Below are 17,030 nucleotides of genomic sequence, written 5' to 3' on the forward strand. Positions count from 1 at the left end.
GTTTTGTTTTTGCAATTATGTATGATAAACAAGATAAACAAGCCCCAACCTTTTACTGGAGCATAGAAAAAGACTGCCTTGAGAGAGATTAAATAACAAAAAGAATCAGCATAAAAACAAGAAAAGGTGGGGCGACCTCTAGCTCACCCAGTGGGAGCGTGCACCCCATGTGGGCTGGGGACTTAGCAGCAGCCCGGGTTCAGGTCCAGCCTGCGGCCCTTTGCTGTGAGTCATCCCCCTTCTCTCTCCCACCTTTCCTGTCTATCCACTGTCACTCTGAATAATCGGGAAAAAGCCCCAAAAAATAAGCTTTAAAAAAAAGAAAAAAGGTTCTTGCATTAAAAAGGAGGATTAACATTCATTATTTCACTTTAATGCACTGCAGCTTGGCAGAAGGTACAAAAACTTTCCATTAAATTGACTGTAAAGGTGGGGGGGGGAAATAATCTATTATTGATTTCTCTTGAATTATGAAAGGGAAGGTCAGGGGAGTTAAAGAAGCATTTTAAAGCATGTATGTAACATACTGATTATGCAGGTGTGGAGTAATTTAGCATTAGAAAGAAGTTACCTAAAGTTTATTAACTGCATAGTTGTCCGCTGTGTACGGAAAAATGGATTCATTGCAGAACATGGACTGTGTTTGGAACGTAGACAGTCGCCATATTGGCGATGCTTGCCGCCTGGATGGAGCGATGGTGGGCTAAATGAAGCCTACAGTCTACGCTCGCCACCCACCTGTCACTCAAAGCAGAATTCCCTTAAATTATGTGTAATTTTAAGCCTGAATATAATGAACCCCATACAGTTGATATGAAGGCAGGACTTAGCTATAGAGCCTTAAACAGTTTTTAGTACCAGGCTGTAAACATGTTTATTTCTGAAGTCTTGCATTTGCTTCTTTTTTCAGAAACGTTGCTACTTGGTTTGGAGATTTTTAACTTTTTTTTTTTTTCCCCCATCTGTAAACGAACAATTAAGGCTTTACTCAGCCTTAATTTAATGCATTTACTTCATTTGAGAGGAATGACTGTTTTTAATACAGACTGCCCAGCCAAGAGCTGCCTTCCCCTGCTACGGGACAAGAACAATGATAGAAGCATGAACCAGATCCACTACTCAATGAAGGGAATAAGACCCTGGAAAGTTTTTTTGGCAAACAACTGCAGAGACAGCAACAGAAAAATTGGCCTCAGTCAATCAAGTTTATTGGTCTTGTTCATCTATAGTCTGTCCATCCTACCTGATGAAAGACCCAGATAAAACATGCACCAGCCAATCACTGCTATCACTCCATCGCACAGCAGAAACAGGATGTTAACCGCTGGGGGAGTTCCTCATCGTTCATTACTGAAACAATGCAGAAGTGGCCACGTGATGGCAAGAGTTGTGAGTCATTGTGACAATCAAGGTCGAATCTCCCGTTCCGCTTTTTTGTTTTGTTCAGCGGCTGAGAAAAATCCCCGGTGACTAATATACTTACAGTACAATTAGAAAACCAAATTACCTTTGCACTTTGGTGGCCTTTCAATAAATAAAACAAATGCAGCCGTTGCTTTCCTTAAAGATTGAAGTGATTTGTTGTAAGCTACACATCTGTGAAAGAGACTAAATGCAAGGCTGGCTTGACGAAACCGACATCTGTCTGCTTTTGCACTGTCTGTGTAGAAAATTAGTTCATTTGGGAGCTGGCAGTGCCGAGTACACTGAGTGTGCTAATCCTGGGCTAACACACCATGACAGGGTAATAAAGGCTAAAGAAAATGCCAGTCTGTTCCTCAACTCCCTCAGCTTTGGTAATTAGATAGCGAGCACACTGAGCTGCTGATATAACTGCAATTAAATGAAGCCGTTGTCTCTGATTGTGCAGAGTGGAGCAGTGCAGCAGTTTAAGAACTGATGGAGCTGTTAGAACGCCATTAAGGTCTGATTCCAAAAGGAATACAGTAGTGTCTGGTCATCACCATAAAAAATAAATAAAACGTCTCAGTATTTTATGACTCCGCCAAAAAGATCAGGAAGCTGATCCTGCAAAAAGTTAATCTGAAGTCCATCAGGTTACAGCAGACGGATGTTGTGGGGGCAGCGGGAGCTCAGATAATGCTGGTGGAGGCTTAAAGCTGAAGAGGCACTGAGCTGAATCACCAGATAAACAGGCAAAATCTGGACAGATAAAGTCTCTTTACCAAACCTCCAACTGATTTATTGGAGCTGCTTAGCGCTCAGATGCATGGGATATTTACTGGGAAGCTTTGATGTATTTTTTCCTGGGCATGTGTTAAAAGAAAATAGCTGAAAAGCTCTTATTTTAATAATATATTACACTGATACAAACATGATAAAATAATGATAATCAACAGATATATCCATAAAAAAATGTGTTCAACCGAGATTACTAAATGATTGGGCAGCACGAGCCAAGGTCAAACAACCTAAACCAAAACATTTTTCTTTCCCCCAATCATACATCGATACATGCAGTATAGGTAGAGGGAGGAGGAAGGCTTCGGTGTTACCGAGGTAACTTCAGGTTCAAGCCAGGCTTTTGTCTATCACGACGGTGGATCACTGGTTACCGGGTTAAATCGCTGTGGTAATTTATGAGAACGCCTAACCTGCTCGGGACGAGGTTATGTTGGAGGTTAGAGATCAACCGCTGTAAAAGCACCTCCCACTGACCAATCAATACTGTACTAAGATCGATAACTGTTCTTAGGGTTTGCTTTTTGTTTTGCCTGCTTTCCTTCCTGTTTTAGGAAGCAGCGACTGCATCGCGTTTTGCCTGTAAAACCGTATCTGTGTTCTTCATATTTCTGTAGAATTATAGTTTGCTCTTCTTATGTAAAATATGCAGCTCTGGTAGATGTTTGAGATTGGTTGTGCATGCAATTTTCTTTTTCCAGACACGCTAAATTAATATTTTGTTCTTAGTGTTTATTGTATTTTTTACATGTTTGACATAAAGCATTCATTCATTCATCCATCCATTCATCCTTATTATATGAGATGTGTACCACAGCACATTGAGCCATTCTAAGGGGGAGGTACACTTAATCAGATTAGTTATATATTAGCCTGATAACCATACTGAATTAACATTATGTTTCATTTCATTCAGTCTATATAAACCACTGAATAAGTGGCGGACGGGGGCGCGCAGGGATCTGAAGTAGGATAGTTCTATATGGTATGTTCTCAGATCTAAATAACTTTATACTCTGACTGTGATCCAACAGCTCTGTGTGAAACAGACACAAAGGCAGAGTTGTTGCATCAAATCTTCATTTTCTTCACTACTGAAAGCATACCTGCTCCATAACGTGGTGAAATAGAAAGTAGGAACACTGACTGCATTCCCATGAATATCCTGTATTAATAATTTTAAAAATGGAATCTTGGGAGCTAAATTTAGGATGTCCCCACCCCTGGGACCAGAGCCACTGTTCATTCTGCACAGAGAACACAGAGCCAGTGAGAAGCTTTGTCACAGGGGAGGGGTCGGCACGACTGGGTCTGCCAAAGCTAGTGTAAGGGAGTAACAAGTTTCATTACAAAATAAAAAGGGAAGCATATGATTAAATTACAGTTACCTACAAAAATGTCTATGCATACATTGGGAGTTACAACTGAATACTCTTTTGTGTAAAGTTAGGCTATATTTTGAATGACAAATTTTGTTGCTTTGCATATTTTACATGTGCATGCGTTCTTAAGCCATTCGCAGCCACAGAAGCCACAAAACATCACAGAAGGGTTTAACCATAACCATGCAATGCAAACAATGTTTGACGGCGGGTGAAATGCTATCGACGTGGAAATTATGGATCTAACTTAAGTAAGCGCACAGTAACTGCAAGCAGCCAAATTAAAAGTAGGGACTTCTAATGTGTACTGAAGATGTATTTTAGCACCATATGTTGCCTGGTGCATTTGTAGTAGTTTACATTTAATCGCATATCAATTCATAAGAATAATATGTTGAAAATAAGTAACATTACTTTGATATAGTGATTGAAGTAGTTGCACTACTATTACATTTTGAATAGGGTAACTTGTAATTGAAGCCTACAGGAAGGCATTGTAGTTGTTTTATGAGACAATGAGGTCATGTCTCTGGCAGCCGAAGTGATGGCGCTGCAGAGCCCGCCCACCTTGCCAACCGGTCTTGCAGATGCAGGTCTTTCCCTGGCAGTGGCCTCTGTCAGGGTAGCCACATTCGGCCAGGCAGTAGGGGACGTCACAGGCTGCCCCCTTCCAGTTATCCTCACACGCGCAGTACGCCGCACCAGTGGAGTTCCTCACGCGACACTCGCCCCGGCCCGAGCAGTTGTTGGGGCATGTGTTCACCCTGGGAGGGAGGGAGGGAGGGGAAAACAGAGAGGGTGAGAAACTAGGATTCAAATCCTGCTTGATATGTATACTGTAAACATCAGGAACGCCATTCAACAAAGTTCCATCTGCTTTTGTGCGAGCAGCTCCTCAGCCGGCTCCAGGCTTGAAGCTGAAACATTTCCCTTCCAGACAGCAGAAGGTGTTGCTTATTAACATCGTCCTCCCTCATCAGTTGGTCAAGCGGCTGCCTCAACGCTCGTCATTGGTCTCAGAGGGCCGTCTGCACTGAAACGGCATCGAGCTAGAGGCTGAGGTAGCTGGCAGACATAGAGTCACCGCAAGCACAGAGCAGCAGACGGTAAACTCACCCAATGTGAGGTCAAACAGCATCAATGACGCTCTCCGTGTCTCTTAACAGGTATTTTCTGCTGTACATCGAGTTTTTCTGTTAGCACCCAATGGACACATTTTGTGCCAACATAATCAAACATAAGCATAAAAAAACATGCTACTTATCCTGCTGGAATCAGAGCATGCTCTTTCCAGGGAGAGTATTTTATGTGCCATATCGGTTGTGGATACAAATCTATATTTCTGTTAAGAAATATGTATAACTATACAGTATAAATAAAAAACTGATGATTATCTTACAATCATCCCATTTGACTTCTTCAGTATCAACATGATTTCAGGTGTCAGTACAGATGGAAACAGACAGTTTTAACTCTGTTCCTGATTGACTTTCCACAGATACTGTCCATTATGAGACAAATACTAGCGGGGGGGGGGGGGGGGGGTAGAGGAAAAGAAAATCAAGGCTCAAGTGTCGTCTACAGTTAACTGTGCATACTCAAAGTTCCATGCTACATATTTTTAAGCAGGTTTTGAGTTTACACTAGAAACATACAGAACAATACATGTGTCCTGATAAACTGTTGTCCAACAATGCAACACACACGGCATAATGAGGAACCCACGGCATAGAGAGGAAAACAAACTAAGTAACAAGTCTTTGGAAAGCTACGGTTACTAAAACTTCACAAAGAGAAAGCTAAATGTACGAAGTCAAAGTGAGTCACACATCCATAGAACACTGACGTTCACAGTGGGTTTCACATCACTCGGACATGCACGCAAAAGACCAAAACAATTTCAAATTGCATCATTTCTTCCTCATAAAAACTGTCCAAGAACATTTGTACTATTTTTAGAACCATTCACATGCCAATGATGGCACGTCTGAGTAACCTCACTCATCCTGAGAATAACGGTAGATCATTACTAAATCAAGACTTGCAGTGACTGTACCATGAGCCTGCAAATTAAGGGAGTAAAAACTATGCAAACAGCCTAATATTTAAACATGTACACTTCAAAAATATCTGAAAATTAGAGCAGCTTCAACTAAATGGCTTGATGAAACCATACACCTACAAACTAATAACATGTACAACGCGTCCAATTAGGATATGTATACTGTCATTTTAAAAAGAAGTCTGAAATTTACTAAAATGACTCGGCACTGTAGTTTTTAGCAAACAGCACAAACAGGATTAAGACACATTCAGGCTTCAGTGAGCATTTACAGAAGCAGCACAATGTACAGTGGTGCTCATAAGTTTATGAACCCATGCTATAGTTGACTAAGAGGAGGAATTAAAAAAAAAAAAAAAAAAATCATCTTTTGGAAATAGATCTTAGTGACTTAATTTAAAAAATAGGAAAAAAACAACCTTTAAGGACAAGATTTTTCTTTGTAAATGAATAATGTATTCTTCCTTAAAATACAGAGGGGGGGGGGGGGGGGGATAAGTATACACCCCCCCATGTTACATTCCTATAGAGTAAGGCAGATTTTTATTATTAAAGGCCAGTTATTACTTGGATCCAGGACACTATGCATTCTGATAAAAGTTCCCTTGGCCTTTGGAATTAAACTAGCCCCCCCATCATCACATACACTTCATTAAAATTAATTTCTAAAAAGAAGATTTTTTTAAATTCCTCTTTTTAGTCAACTTTAGCATGGGTTCATATCTTATGAGCAGCACTGTATGTAGGCTTGAGCCAAAATAAAACTACAGTTTATGGTAATGAAGGAGCATGTCACCCAGATTGGCTCATTGATGTGTTTTTTATAGCTTAAAGATATATCAGGAACTGGATACTTAGACAATACTTGTTAGTCTGTTGATAAATTCATTCTTGGTGTTTGTCTTTTTACAGGATCTGTTGACCATATGAAAAATATAGAACATTGTCAGCGTTACATGTGCCCTTTCGTATGGAAAACACTATGAGCTGTGTACTAAACAATGTTCCTAGTGTTTTATAACAAGCTAAAGTCACACATTTTGCTGTAAACTCTTAGAAAACATTATAGCAAGAGACTGAAGTGGGATGTTTGTGTTCAGGAGGGAAGAAGGGAGCGACACAGACAACACAAAGGGCCCTCGTCATTCTTTCATGTGCCTTCGGCAGCCTCATGGTTTGATGTTTCGGCTCCTCCACCTCGCCGACACCCCAAAGACCGGGGGCACTTTGCTTTCATCAAACTCTGGGTTTCTCAATCCCATCGCTATGGTGACACTCCCAATGAACAAGGGACATACCGCAGGGGTCCATTGTGTCTTCTGCAGATGTTTGGAACGGGCAAGCTTCACTTTGGTTTTTAGAATACATGCCTACTTATGTCAGTCAATGCAACCAGCTCAAAGAAAATGAATGATTGATGTCAGATACAGAGTAATGAGCATTGACAGCACACCAGACATCATACAGGAAATGCACAACACATGTGTGGAGTGAAGCTGTACCCTTTGCTGGAGGTTTGGTCATTAATCTTAGGATAAAAAACAGGAAATCTGACAAGAATATAGAAACATGTCTGTCTGTAATTGTTACTGTAGAAAAAAGGCGTCAAGAGATGGACAGCACTGATGTTGTGACTGAGCCCAATGGTTGTTGCAACTGATTCATATACAGTATTTATGTTTATAAGGTTGCTTCTAACAGAGAAACCTAAGATTACTCTTTTAAAAATCCTGCATGACTGGTGTAGCATCTGTAATCAAAATACTGTACAGTATATCCACACTGGGCCCACAAATGGCAGGACAGAGTCTCACTACCAGGCAAAAAAAAAAAAACCCTGACCAACTTCATGCATGGAACATGGGAAACGATAAATAGTAAAGATGGGCACATTGCTTGCTTATAGCTAAAGTAATGCTAGTGTATGGAAGCACAGTAAAGCCGTAGTAATTTAAATTTTTGTAATACTATATAATACCCAATCGGGAACCAACCCACAAACTGTGAAATAACACAACCCAGTCAATTTTAGAGCCAGACCGATATCGGCGGACCCATATTATCAACATTTTTCAAACTATCGGTATTTATAATGGCCAATAAATTTATATAAAAATAAAATAAAAATGGAGGACACACTCTTCAACACCAGAGGGCGCTCTACAACTTCCCTGTTGGCAAACTTGCGTTCAACCCATTAAGTTTCATATCTTATGTTTGTATTTTTACCAGAACTTTAATATATATTTTGATGTTCCTCTGTTCTGTTATGACAATAAAACAAACAAGTTTATTTTTAAACTGCATTATCATATTATTTTAGAGAGGACTCATAAATAACTACAAATGACTAATGTTAGGAAAATCTGTTTTATTGCGCCATTCTGGATTTATTTATGTATTTTTCTTAATCTATACACCGGCCGATATATTGAAATATCGGATTTTTTAAATCCCCAAATAGTTGTATTAACCCTAATTGGTCGGGCTCTGGTGGTTTTTTGTGGGCTGCCTGGATCAGAAAACGTGGGCATCAACACGCCATTGAGATTTGGCTCCCCTGCCTTTGTTACATGCTGGCTGATTAGAATACACCGCCCCCTATCTGAGGATCTCCGCCCACAGCTTGAGAACTACCTTTGCAAACGTGTGCCACATTAGTTTCGAAAGCCATTCAGAACAGATTGGAATTTTAGGGGGGGGGCTTAAAGAGACAGACAGTATGAGACAAATTATGTGGTTTTCTGAACATGACCTGATAGGGCAAATTCCTTCAGACATGAACAGCTTCTCTCGTTAGTCTTGATTTTCTCAAGTTTGAATTTTTCCATCTCAAATATTGGTGTTCAACTTCTACCTATTTAAGCAACTTAGTTTTTTGATTTGACTTGAAATTTTTCTATGTGAAAATGGCCATTTGAAATTGAGAAACTTAAACACAGTTCTTTAAATATTGAACATTTTAATTATCGATCTGAAATTGTGATATCCATATTTCACAAATATTTTTTTAATTCAGTGGCACTTCAATTTTGACATTAAGGATACAGTATTTATTACTCTATTAGGTGTTCGGTTGCTTATTTAAAGTGCCCATATTATGCTTTTTCCCTTTCCTTTATTGTGTTGTACATCTTTTTGTGCACGTAATAGGTTTACAAAGTAAAAAAGCCCACAGTTCTATGGTGTTTTTTGAAAAGAAAACCATGTAAACCTATTCTGATATAACCTCTAAATACAATTATGAACCTGAAAATCAGCCTAATATGAGCACTTAAATAAAAAAGGCCACAATAATATTCTAATTATTGTGGCCTTTCTTTGCTTCCATATGGTGCACATAAGCGGCAACGTCATCCCTCAAAAAGTACCAAACACTACAACCAACATGCTAGTGTGCCTGGCTGGTAAGATGGTGGTGTAGTGATGCAACAAAAACATCAAATGGACAGCAGCAAACGGACATGATCCTCTGGATAAAATGCTGTCAAGCAGCCACGGCAGCGCACAGGCTGAATCAGGCGGAAGGTGATAGCTCTGTATGTGTCATCATGTCCCCAGGAAGCGGGTCCTTCACCTTAATAAATCTCAACAGTCAGCAAAACAAACATGGATTTGTACAAAGGTTGTCTTCTCAGGGCTCAGTATCAAAGTAATTGTCATTTAGCAGATACTTTTATCCTGGGACTGACACAATCACGAACGCAGGCGTGGACCCTGAGAGAATCAAACCCCGAGGCCTGGCAGCACCACACGCTCAGAGGATTAGGAGCAATTTGATATGTGGAAGTTGCCAACACAGCTGAAATTTAAAAAAAAAAATCAAGGAAAGAAACATACGCCCTAACACAATAGACAACATTTAATTTAGTTTTTTTACATTTGGTTGGGAGGATCGACCTGTACGTGGAGCTGTCTTTAAGCCTTTTGGAAGATGCTTGGATTATATTCTAAAAATTGATTGCGCTTTTCTTTTGAAAATGGAACAAACAGGCAATTCAAAACAGAACTTTGCCCCCGCTTTATCCATGGTTATTTCTAATACAATGCTATTCCTCAACTATTTCAATGTCGTGCTACTCTCACCTGTAGGAAATGTTGAAGCCGGTTAGGTTGTAGGCAGCATCACTGAAGAAGTGCAGCAGGGCGTAGCCGGACTGAGACACCACCTCAGGAACCGTCTCATTCCCATAGCGCTCAGGAACAATCAGACCACTGCAAAAACAACGCAAAAGTGACATTTTATTACCATGTATTCATCCTTTACCCCTAATGACATTTATATGAAGGAAAGGCTGTATTTGAACAAAACACAATAGTCTTTACTTATTTATGGAAACATTTAATGGTTCGGTAATGGTTTGTTAATGCTTCTCTCCATCAAGTTTTACAAGAGTACAAAAGGAGTGGGAGGGTGGGGATGGACGGAGAGATGTTGCGATTAAGATTCAACTTTTAGCTACATATTGCACCTTATATGTTAAAAATGGTAATAAAAATAAATAAAAGATCCACTGAAATTAGGACATTTCCTTTAATAATCTGTGATATGAAACATTTCAGCATTTTAAAAAATTTGTAGATATAATAATGAAAAGAGCAATATGAAATAGTAAATCAAATGTTACAAACATTCAACTAAATACTGCACAATGGATAAATCCTGGTCATCACCCTCGGATAATCACAATCGATCAATCGTTTAGCCCGATTCAATACTAAATACCATCAGCATCAGTAGGCCAATAACAGCATGCTTCTAGAGCTGAAAACTAAATAAAAAAGGTCTGCGCTAATGTGTGATAGATTTTTTAAGATGGGATTGAGAAAAAGTATCGTTCAAGAACTGGTATTCAAGTTATAGTATTGGTACAGAAGATTTTTTTTAAACAATACCCAGCCCCAGTCCCCGCTGACGATGACCTGGACTAAAACCTACGCCCAGCCCACAGCAGACGTACCTGAAGGCAGCGAGAAGCGGAGCGTAAATGGAGTCTCCGTCGTACACGTAAAGGTGGTCCCAGCTGCATTCGGTGGCAAAGTGGTTGAACCGTAACCGGAGTATGGTGTTGGGCCTGGGACACACACACACACACACACACACACACACACACAGAGGAAGACCATGAGAACATCTGTCTGGGTCGGTGACCACTTCAATACTAACCAAACCCCTCTAACAGCAATAACAGTCGTCTAACTATAAATATGATATACATTTCAGTCACTTGACATGTATTGGATGCGTTGATATATGGAAATCACCACGCGAGTCTAAACCAGTTGATTAGCTTGCAAGTTGGTGGGTGCACCAGGCACACTTTCGTAGCTTTGACAGCTTCTAGCATCCAACATTATTAATTCACTTTGGGGCTCTAGCATTGCAGTACTTTTTAAAAACACATTTCCAACTGGTTCAACTTCAACAACCAGACAGAAACATAAAAGCCCCGGGCACACAAACTTTTTCTATGCTCAACTCAAAATGCTGCTCCCCATGCAACAGCGATTTCTGTGTCAATATTTGGCAGCCTGCGCAACCTTCCAGTTTGGCAGTGTGATTATGCACTCTATGTGCAGCCACAATGCTGATTTCATACCTTTGGAAATGAGGCTTGTCAACGTTTCTGCTTAGAATTCCAACCCTTAAGATTACTTTACAACTGTGAATAAGAAGCACTGATATTTATACTTCCTTGTTTACTGTTAGAAATTCATAACTAACATCGCGTTCGTTCGGATTTCTGAGGAAAAGGAGGCTGGGGGTCAAATTGAGAATTAAGGAAAAGGTTTAATGCAACAGCAGTGATGAAGATGATAGGACAAAGACAATCAGACAAAACAAACATAGTAACACTGCAGCTGACAGCGGACTGATCCACGCTTCCCCTGACGGAGTCACGTAAAAAGCAGTCCTGAAAAGTCCTAAATGGCACACCTTTATCCTGTGCACCTTGGGGCGGTTCCTTTTCCCCTGGTGCACTCAAAGCCTTGCTCATTGGTCCGTTGTTGTCATGACAGCAGATCTAGTGCATCTTTGCTGTCCAATCAGAACCCACCCTCTACACCTCCGGGGGTCTCCCCTTGGTATCAGAGCAAATGGTTCTGTCGTGCAAATGTGAAACTCTAACATCAACATATTCCAATCAACATTGTATTGTTTTAGCCTAGACTAAAACCCCAGGGGACAGGAGACAGAGGACTACATTTTGTTGCATAGCAGGAAACCCCTTTCCATATCTTAATTGCCAGACTTGACCTGATCAACTCTTTACAGTCAGAAGGTGGGGGGAAAATGGAGACAGCTGTATGCTTAATTTTCTAACCTGGTTCCTTCAGACATTTTAACTTTTTAAAACTCAACATTACCCATTCACGTTCACTCTAGAAACTAGATGTGCACTCAGTTTTTGAAAGTTATCGTTTCAGAGGCCGTTTGCAAAATGTCCACCCACTTTCACTAAATGGGATTTTAAAAATATAACCGGTGGATAATTAAATGGTGATACGGTGGAAGCATTCAACGCCTACATCCACACTACATCCAAACTAGCATTTCTCTGGTGGTGAATATCTCCCAACCTGGCTCCATGTTTGCGTGAAATCACAGAATAAATCAAGGAAAATGAACAGAAACCTCAAAATTCCACCGAATATTCTTTTATTTTCTTCTGTGTTTCTGTCGCAAGTATAACAGCTGTACTGCAAAGTAAATCCCAGCCGTTTAATTGGGCAATAAAGTTTTACTGCATCATGTAACAGATATCGTAGGTGACATTGGATATTGCACATTTTACACTGTGCAATTGAATAAACCGTCAGGATCCTTTACAGTGAAGCCCAGCAGACAGCAAAATAGAAGGAAAAAATAAAATGACTCCATTTAATCAGTTTTGATTCAAGACATCCATGAGATTCTTAAAACTGTCTGCTCTAAATTTGGTTAACATCGCCAAATGAAATCCTTCAAATAGGAGCAGGGAAGAACACAAAGATCCATTTCGTGTATCTAGGTTCGACTTGAGGACACAAGATGTACAGGAAATGCTATGAATGGTCACATTTTTCTCTTCTCTATTTTATTTAGAGTGAAGTGGGGACTCTTCCTCCCTCCCTCCCTTTAAAAGACGAAAACTGAATAACGGCAGAAGCCCCAAGGTTTGGTTAGAAACGAAAAGAAGGCTTGTGACTGGTAAATAATGAATTTAAAGTAATGAGCGACTGGAGAGATCTGACAAAGAAACTCCTATTCCAAAAATCAGCAATTACCATGTTCCTATGAGCATGGCAGCACAGCACAGAGCGCAGCATTATTATTCTCATCATTTCACTGCCTTTGGGTGAAGTCCCTTCAAGCCGCCGCAGACGCACTTTACCACAGAGAAGGCTGAGAGGGAACGCACGTCCGAGGCTGTAAAGTGTTCTTGTTATTTTGATGCACGTGTCATTGCATTAACCTCTTGGTAAGTAGGGGCTGAGGTCTCAAGGCAGCATATTAAAGTGCTATTAGTGTGTAATGAAACCGCTGGACGACAGGGTGGCCCGGCCATTAGACGAGCCATACAGGAACAGGAAGCTCAGAAGTTCAAACCCCTGCAACATCTACACGTCCTGTCCAAGGAAACAAGAGTGTGACCTCCTGGTTAATACCAGTGGTGGGATGTAGCTAAGTATATTTACAGTACTTAAGTACTAATTTGAGGTACTTGTGCTTTCCTTGAGTATTTTCTCTTCATGCCACTTTCTACTTTTACTCCACTACATTTCAGAGAGAAATATTCTACTTTTAAAAGTTTTTTTGTTGCCATTTTAAGACTTTATTTGAAAGGACAGCTTACGCTAGGGTTCCACACAGCGAATCCCCTCGCAAATTTTGACCAGCGAAGTTTTGCCTTGGGGTCGTGGTTGAAAAACGGGCAGCCTAGCTGCCTTGCTATGCTTACAATGAAATGCCATGTCCGAACATGCTAGCGGTTAACCTGTCTGCTAGCTGAATCATTTTGAGTGTTTAAACTAACCTCTACAGTGGTGTATTTGCCCTGTTTAAGTTTTTGTGAGATAAAAACAACAAATCTGTGTTGCACAAATGCACAAGTAGCCTAACTAGCAGCCTGACGCGGATACAATGAAATCCAATGTCCAAACATGTTAGCAATTAGCCTGTTGGCTAGCGAGTGTATGTGCCCTGACTAAGTTCGTTTATCATATAAATTACAATTCATGTTGATAAAAGTACCAGTGTTTGTGTAGAAACATTTTAATCACATGCAAATGTTCATGATTCAGCGTTGATAACCTCCGCCATCTTGGTCAGACGTTTTTCCTCCACCTCCAAACACGCGGACCTGACTGGTTCTCCAGGGGTGCTCATTTGAATAAAGTTAAATTTTTATCAACTTTGTTTTTCTCCCCTCGGCGATTTGCTCTCATCTCGCTCTATCAGGGTTTGGATTGTTTCCAGTTTCTAAAATGTGAGGATTTTTCTGCATTGAGTACTTTTATCATTTTCCTGTTGATAATGACATTCTTTTAAGCAACGTTTCAATGCCAAACTTTTACTTTGCAGAGTGTGTTATTAGTACTTTTACCTAAGTAAAGGATCTGAATACTTCTTCTACCACTTGTTGGCAAAATGCAAATGTAATCTAAGAGTTTATGGCTCAAATGAGTTGGCGACCCAAAAAAAAAACATCGCTCTAAATAGATACTCTGTGGCGCTGTTCTGCTGACTAAAACAATAGGAGTATTTCTTTTCACACTGTTACTGTGCCATCTAATTTCCTCCATCACCTTCTGAGTGCTGTATGTTCCTAATGCTGGATGGTATCTCGGTGAAGGACTGCAGTGCAGACGATGTATAAAACCAATCTTTATGAGCACCCTTCAGATATCGACTTGCAGCCTCAGGTTTTCCCAATAAGCCTTTCAACTGTCTCAAGGTTTTAGGAATCATTCCTTAGCTTTTTATCTTAATGGCAGAAGCTCATTTAATGGATGCTATTAATAAGAGCGTTTGTTTCATGTGGTGTGTCTACGGTTTTCGTTCTGGCTACTTGGAGACCACATGTAGGTTTTCCTTTACCCAGGACATTACGACATTAAAGATGTTGGACCACCTCAAAAGTTCATGTGAAAAATCTGTTATTTTTGGATCACAACTTAACATAGTTATACTGTCTGGACAAAACCAGGTGTTGCAAGTACAGGGTTTCTCCTGCATGAAGGAAGGTCTGCCCCCTCTCAGACAGCCCCAAAGGAAAATCACCAGCGCCAAAATGGTAAGAATAGAGAATTAAAAATAGCAATTCAAATCCTATGTGTTTAAAGGGCAATTTTCAATTAAAAAAAAAAAAAAAAAAAAAACACTAAACAAGCAGAACATAAACATAAATATGGGCGCTAAACTCAGTTTTATCTCCAGAATCAGGCTGGTAATTTAATTATTAATTATTTTTTTTTACCAATTTTGTTAATTGGTGTTTATTTCCTCAAGTTTAATATACAAATTGTCAGAAATAACAGGTAAATGCGTATAGATTTCTATCAAATAAGGTAACTGACTCTTTGCCTTCATGATCATTTTCACTGCCATGCAAAGCCCCCCCCCCGGTGTTGGATTTGCATTCTACTTACTGTCCCTCGATCAGCCACGTGCACTTGGTCTTGTACTTATAGTTTCCTGGACCGTCTGTCAGATGACCGGAGGGCCCCGTCAACCTGAAAGAAAGGAAGGGGAGAGGTAAAGAGACCAGGGTTACAAATGGAGAGGTTACGTTGTGCATTCTTGAGCTGAAATCCTGGAAACTGGGTCCTCTAGCCCTAGTCCAGATGTGATGTGATGTGTATGAGATAAAACAGAGTACAACACTGACTATCCCCACAACCACAGCAAATATCACCAAGAGAATTACTTTTTCGCAACATGTTTAACATGAGTGCAGGGTCAACCCACTATAATAAGACTTAAGACCGTTTTGGGAACCACCTTATCCCGAATGAACTACAAATCCATGTGTGCAACTACTAAAATGACTACTCCCAGATCTAATGTTTGTAGTTGGTCTCCTGTGGACTTGTGTGGAAAGTTTTATCTTTAAGCATTTTTAGTGTTCTTTATGTATTATCTGCTCTCGGTTTTTAAACATTTTTGAAACCAATCTGGAAATAATAATGGTTCAAAATGATGTGAAATTGCGCTTTTTTTTGGAAAATGTAACATTTTCTTGAGGGAGGACCCCTAACTTCAGCAAATATGTGGACCTAAGTCTTCCACAAACCTTGGAAAAAACTGGTGTGTAATGAGAAGTGTGCACATCACAACAAAAAGCAGGAAAACACAATATTACCTTTTTCTTTTTTTTTTAAACACCTAAATCTTTAGTGTTTTTTTATTTTTTTTATTAATAATGCTATCAACACGGCTTGGAAAAGTTGGTCGTTTAGCCGGTCCACCATTTTGGTCCAGACTATTAGATGGATTTCCATGAAATTTGGTTCAGACATTGATGTCAGGATGACTTACTGGCACTTTGGTGATTCCCTGACTTTTCTCTTAGCATCATCATCATCATCATCATCATCATCATCCAGTCCCCCCTAGGATTTCACAATTTTCTCTGTCTCAACCAACTTCATTGCAACAAACAAAAAAACATCACAACTTTTATCCCAATTCCTTACAACAGCCGCAACAATCTTAAAAACAAAAAAGCTGCGAAATCCTGGAGAGCCTGACCATTATAGTAATATTTCAATTAGTCAAAAACTTTTGGTTTATGATTAAATATTGCCAAAATAACTCCTGGCATTCCCATCAGCTTCAGCTGTACTTTGTGGTTTGTGCCAACAAGAAATTGTTAGCATACTGATGTTAGCATTTAGCTGCTAGCACGTGCGTGCCTAATTAAAGCCTCATAGAGGCATGGCTTGATCCTGTTACTTCATAACTTAAACTGATGAATCAATTTAGCGCAGAGATGTTAAGTGGGTCAACACAGACAGTGAGTCAGGCATTTATCAAGGAAATCTTGTTTCTATTTTTAGCTTCTCAAATGCGAGCATTGCTGTTTCTTATCATTTGTAACTTCTATATATATGGATTGTGGGTTTTTTTCGACACGTTATGAATGTATAATAGTTTTCCTAAAAATAAAAAAATAGTTTATAAGATATGCACCAGCTGCCCTCCCATACTACAATGTTGGCTAAAGTCCAAAAAAATACACTTTGCAATACCGATAACTAAGGGTGTGACGAGATCTCGTTTTACGAAATTACTATTGAAGATCCCCCTGCCACTTTTAAATCATTTGTGTGGCAACATTTTGGTTTTCCTGCGAAAATGATAAACGGCGAAAGAGTGACAGACAAGACGAACACAATAT

The 17,030-nt window shown here is 39.8% G+C and overlaps 1 protein-coding gene across 1 annotated transcript in view; it reads right to left on the bottom strand.

Moving 5' to 3' along the window:
- The window catches only part of LOC116686952 (attractin), a 54,838-nt gene that overhangs the window by 21,007 nt on the left and 16,801 nt on the right, over positions 1–17,030 (bottom strand). Inside the window, exons 2-5 of the mRNA XM_032511975.1 lie at positions 15,280–15,363; positions 10,608–10,721; positions 9,733–9,861; positions 4,152–4,348 (exon numbers count right to left, since the gene is read on the bottom strand). Coding sequence (XP_032367866.1) covers positions 4,152–4,348; positions 9,733–9,861; positions 10,608–10,721; positions 15,280–15,363 — 524 coding nt within the window. The remainder of the gene's footprint in view (positions 1–4,151; positions 4,349–9,732; positions 9,862–10,607; positions 10,722–15,279; positions 15,364–17,030) is intronic.

This window comes from Etheostoma spectabile, unplaced genomic scaffold, assembly GCF_008692095.1.
Source record: "Etheostoma spectabile isolate EspeVRDwgs_2016 unplaced genomic scaffold, UIUC_Espe_1.0 scaffold58, whole genome shotgun sequence".
Classification (NCBI taxonomy): Eukaryota; Metazoa; Chordata; class Actinopteri; order Perciformes; family Percidae; genus Etheostoma; species Etheostoma spectabile.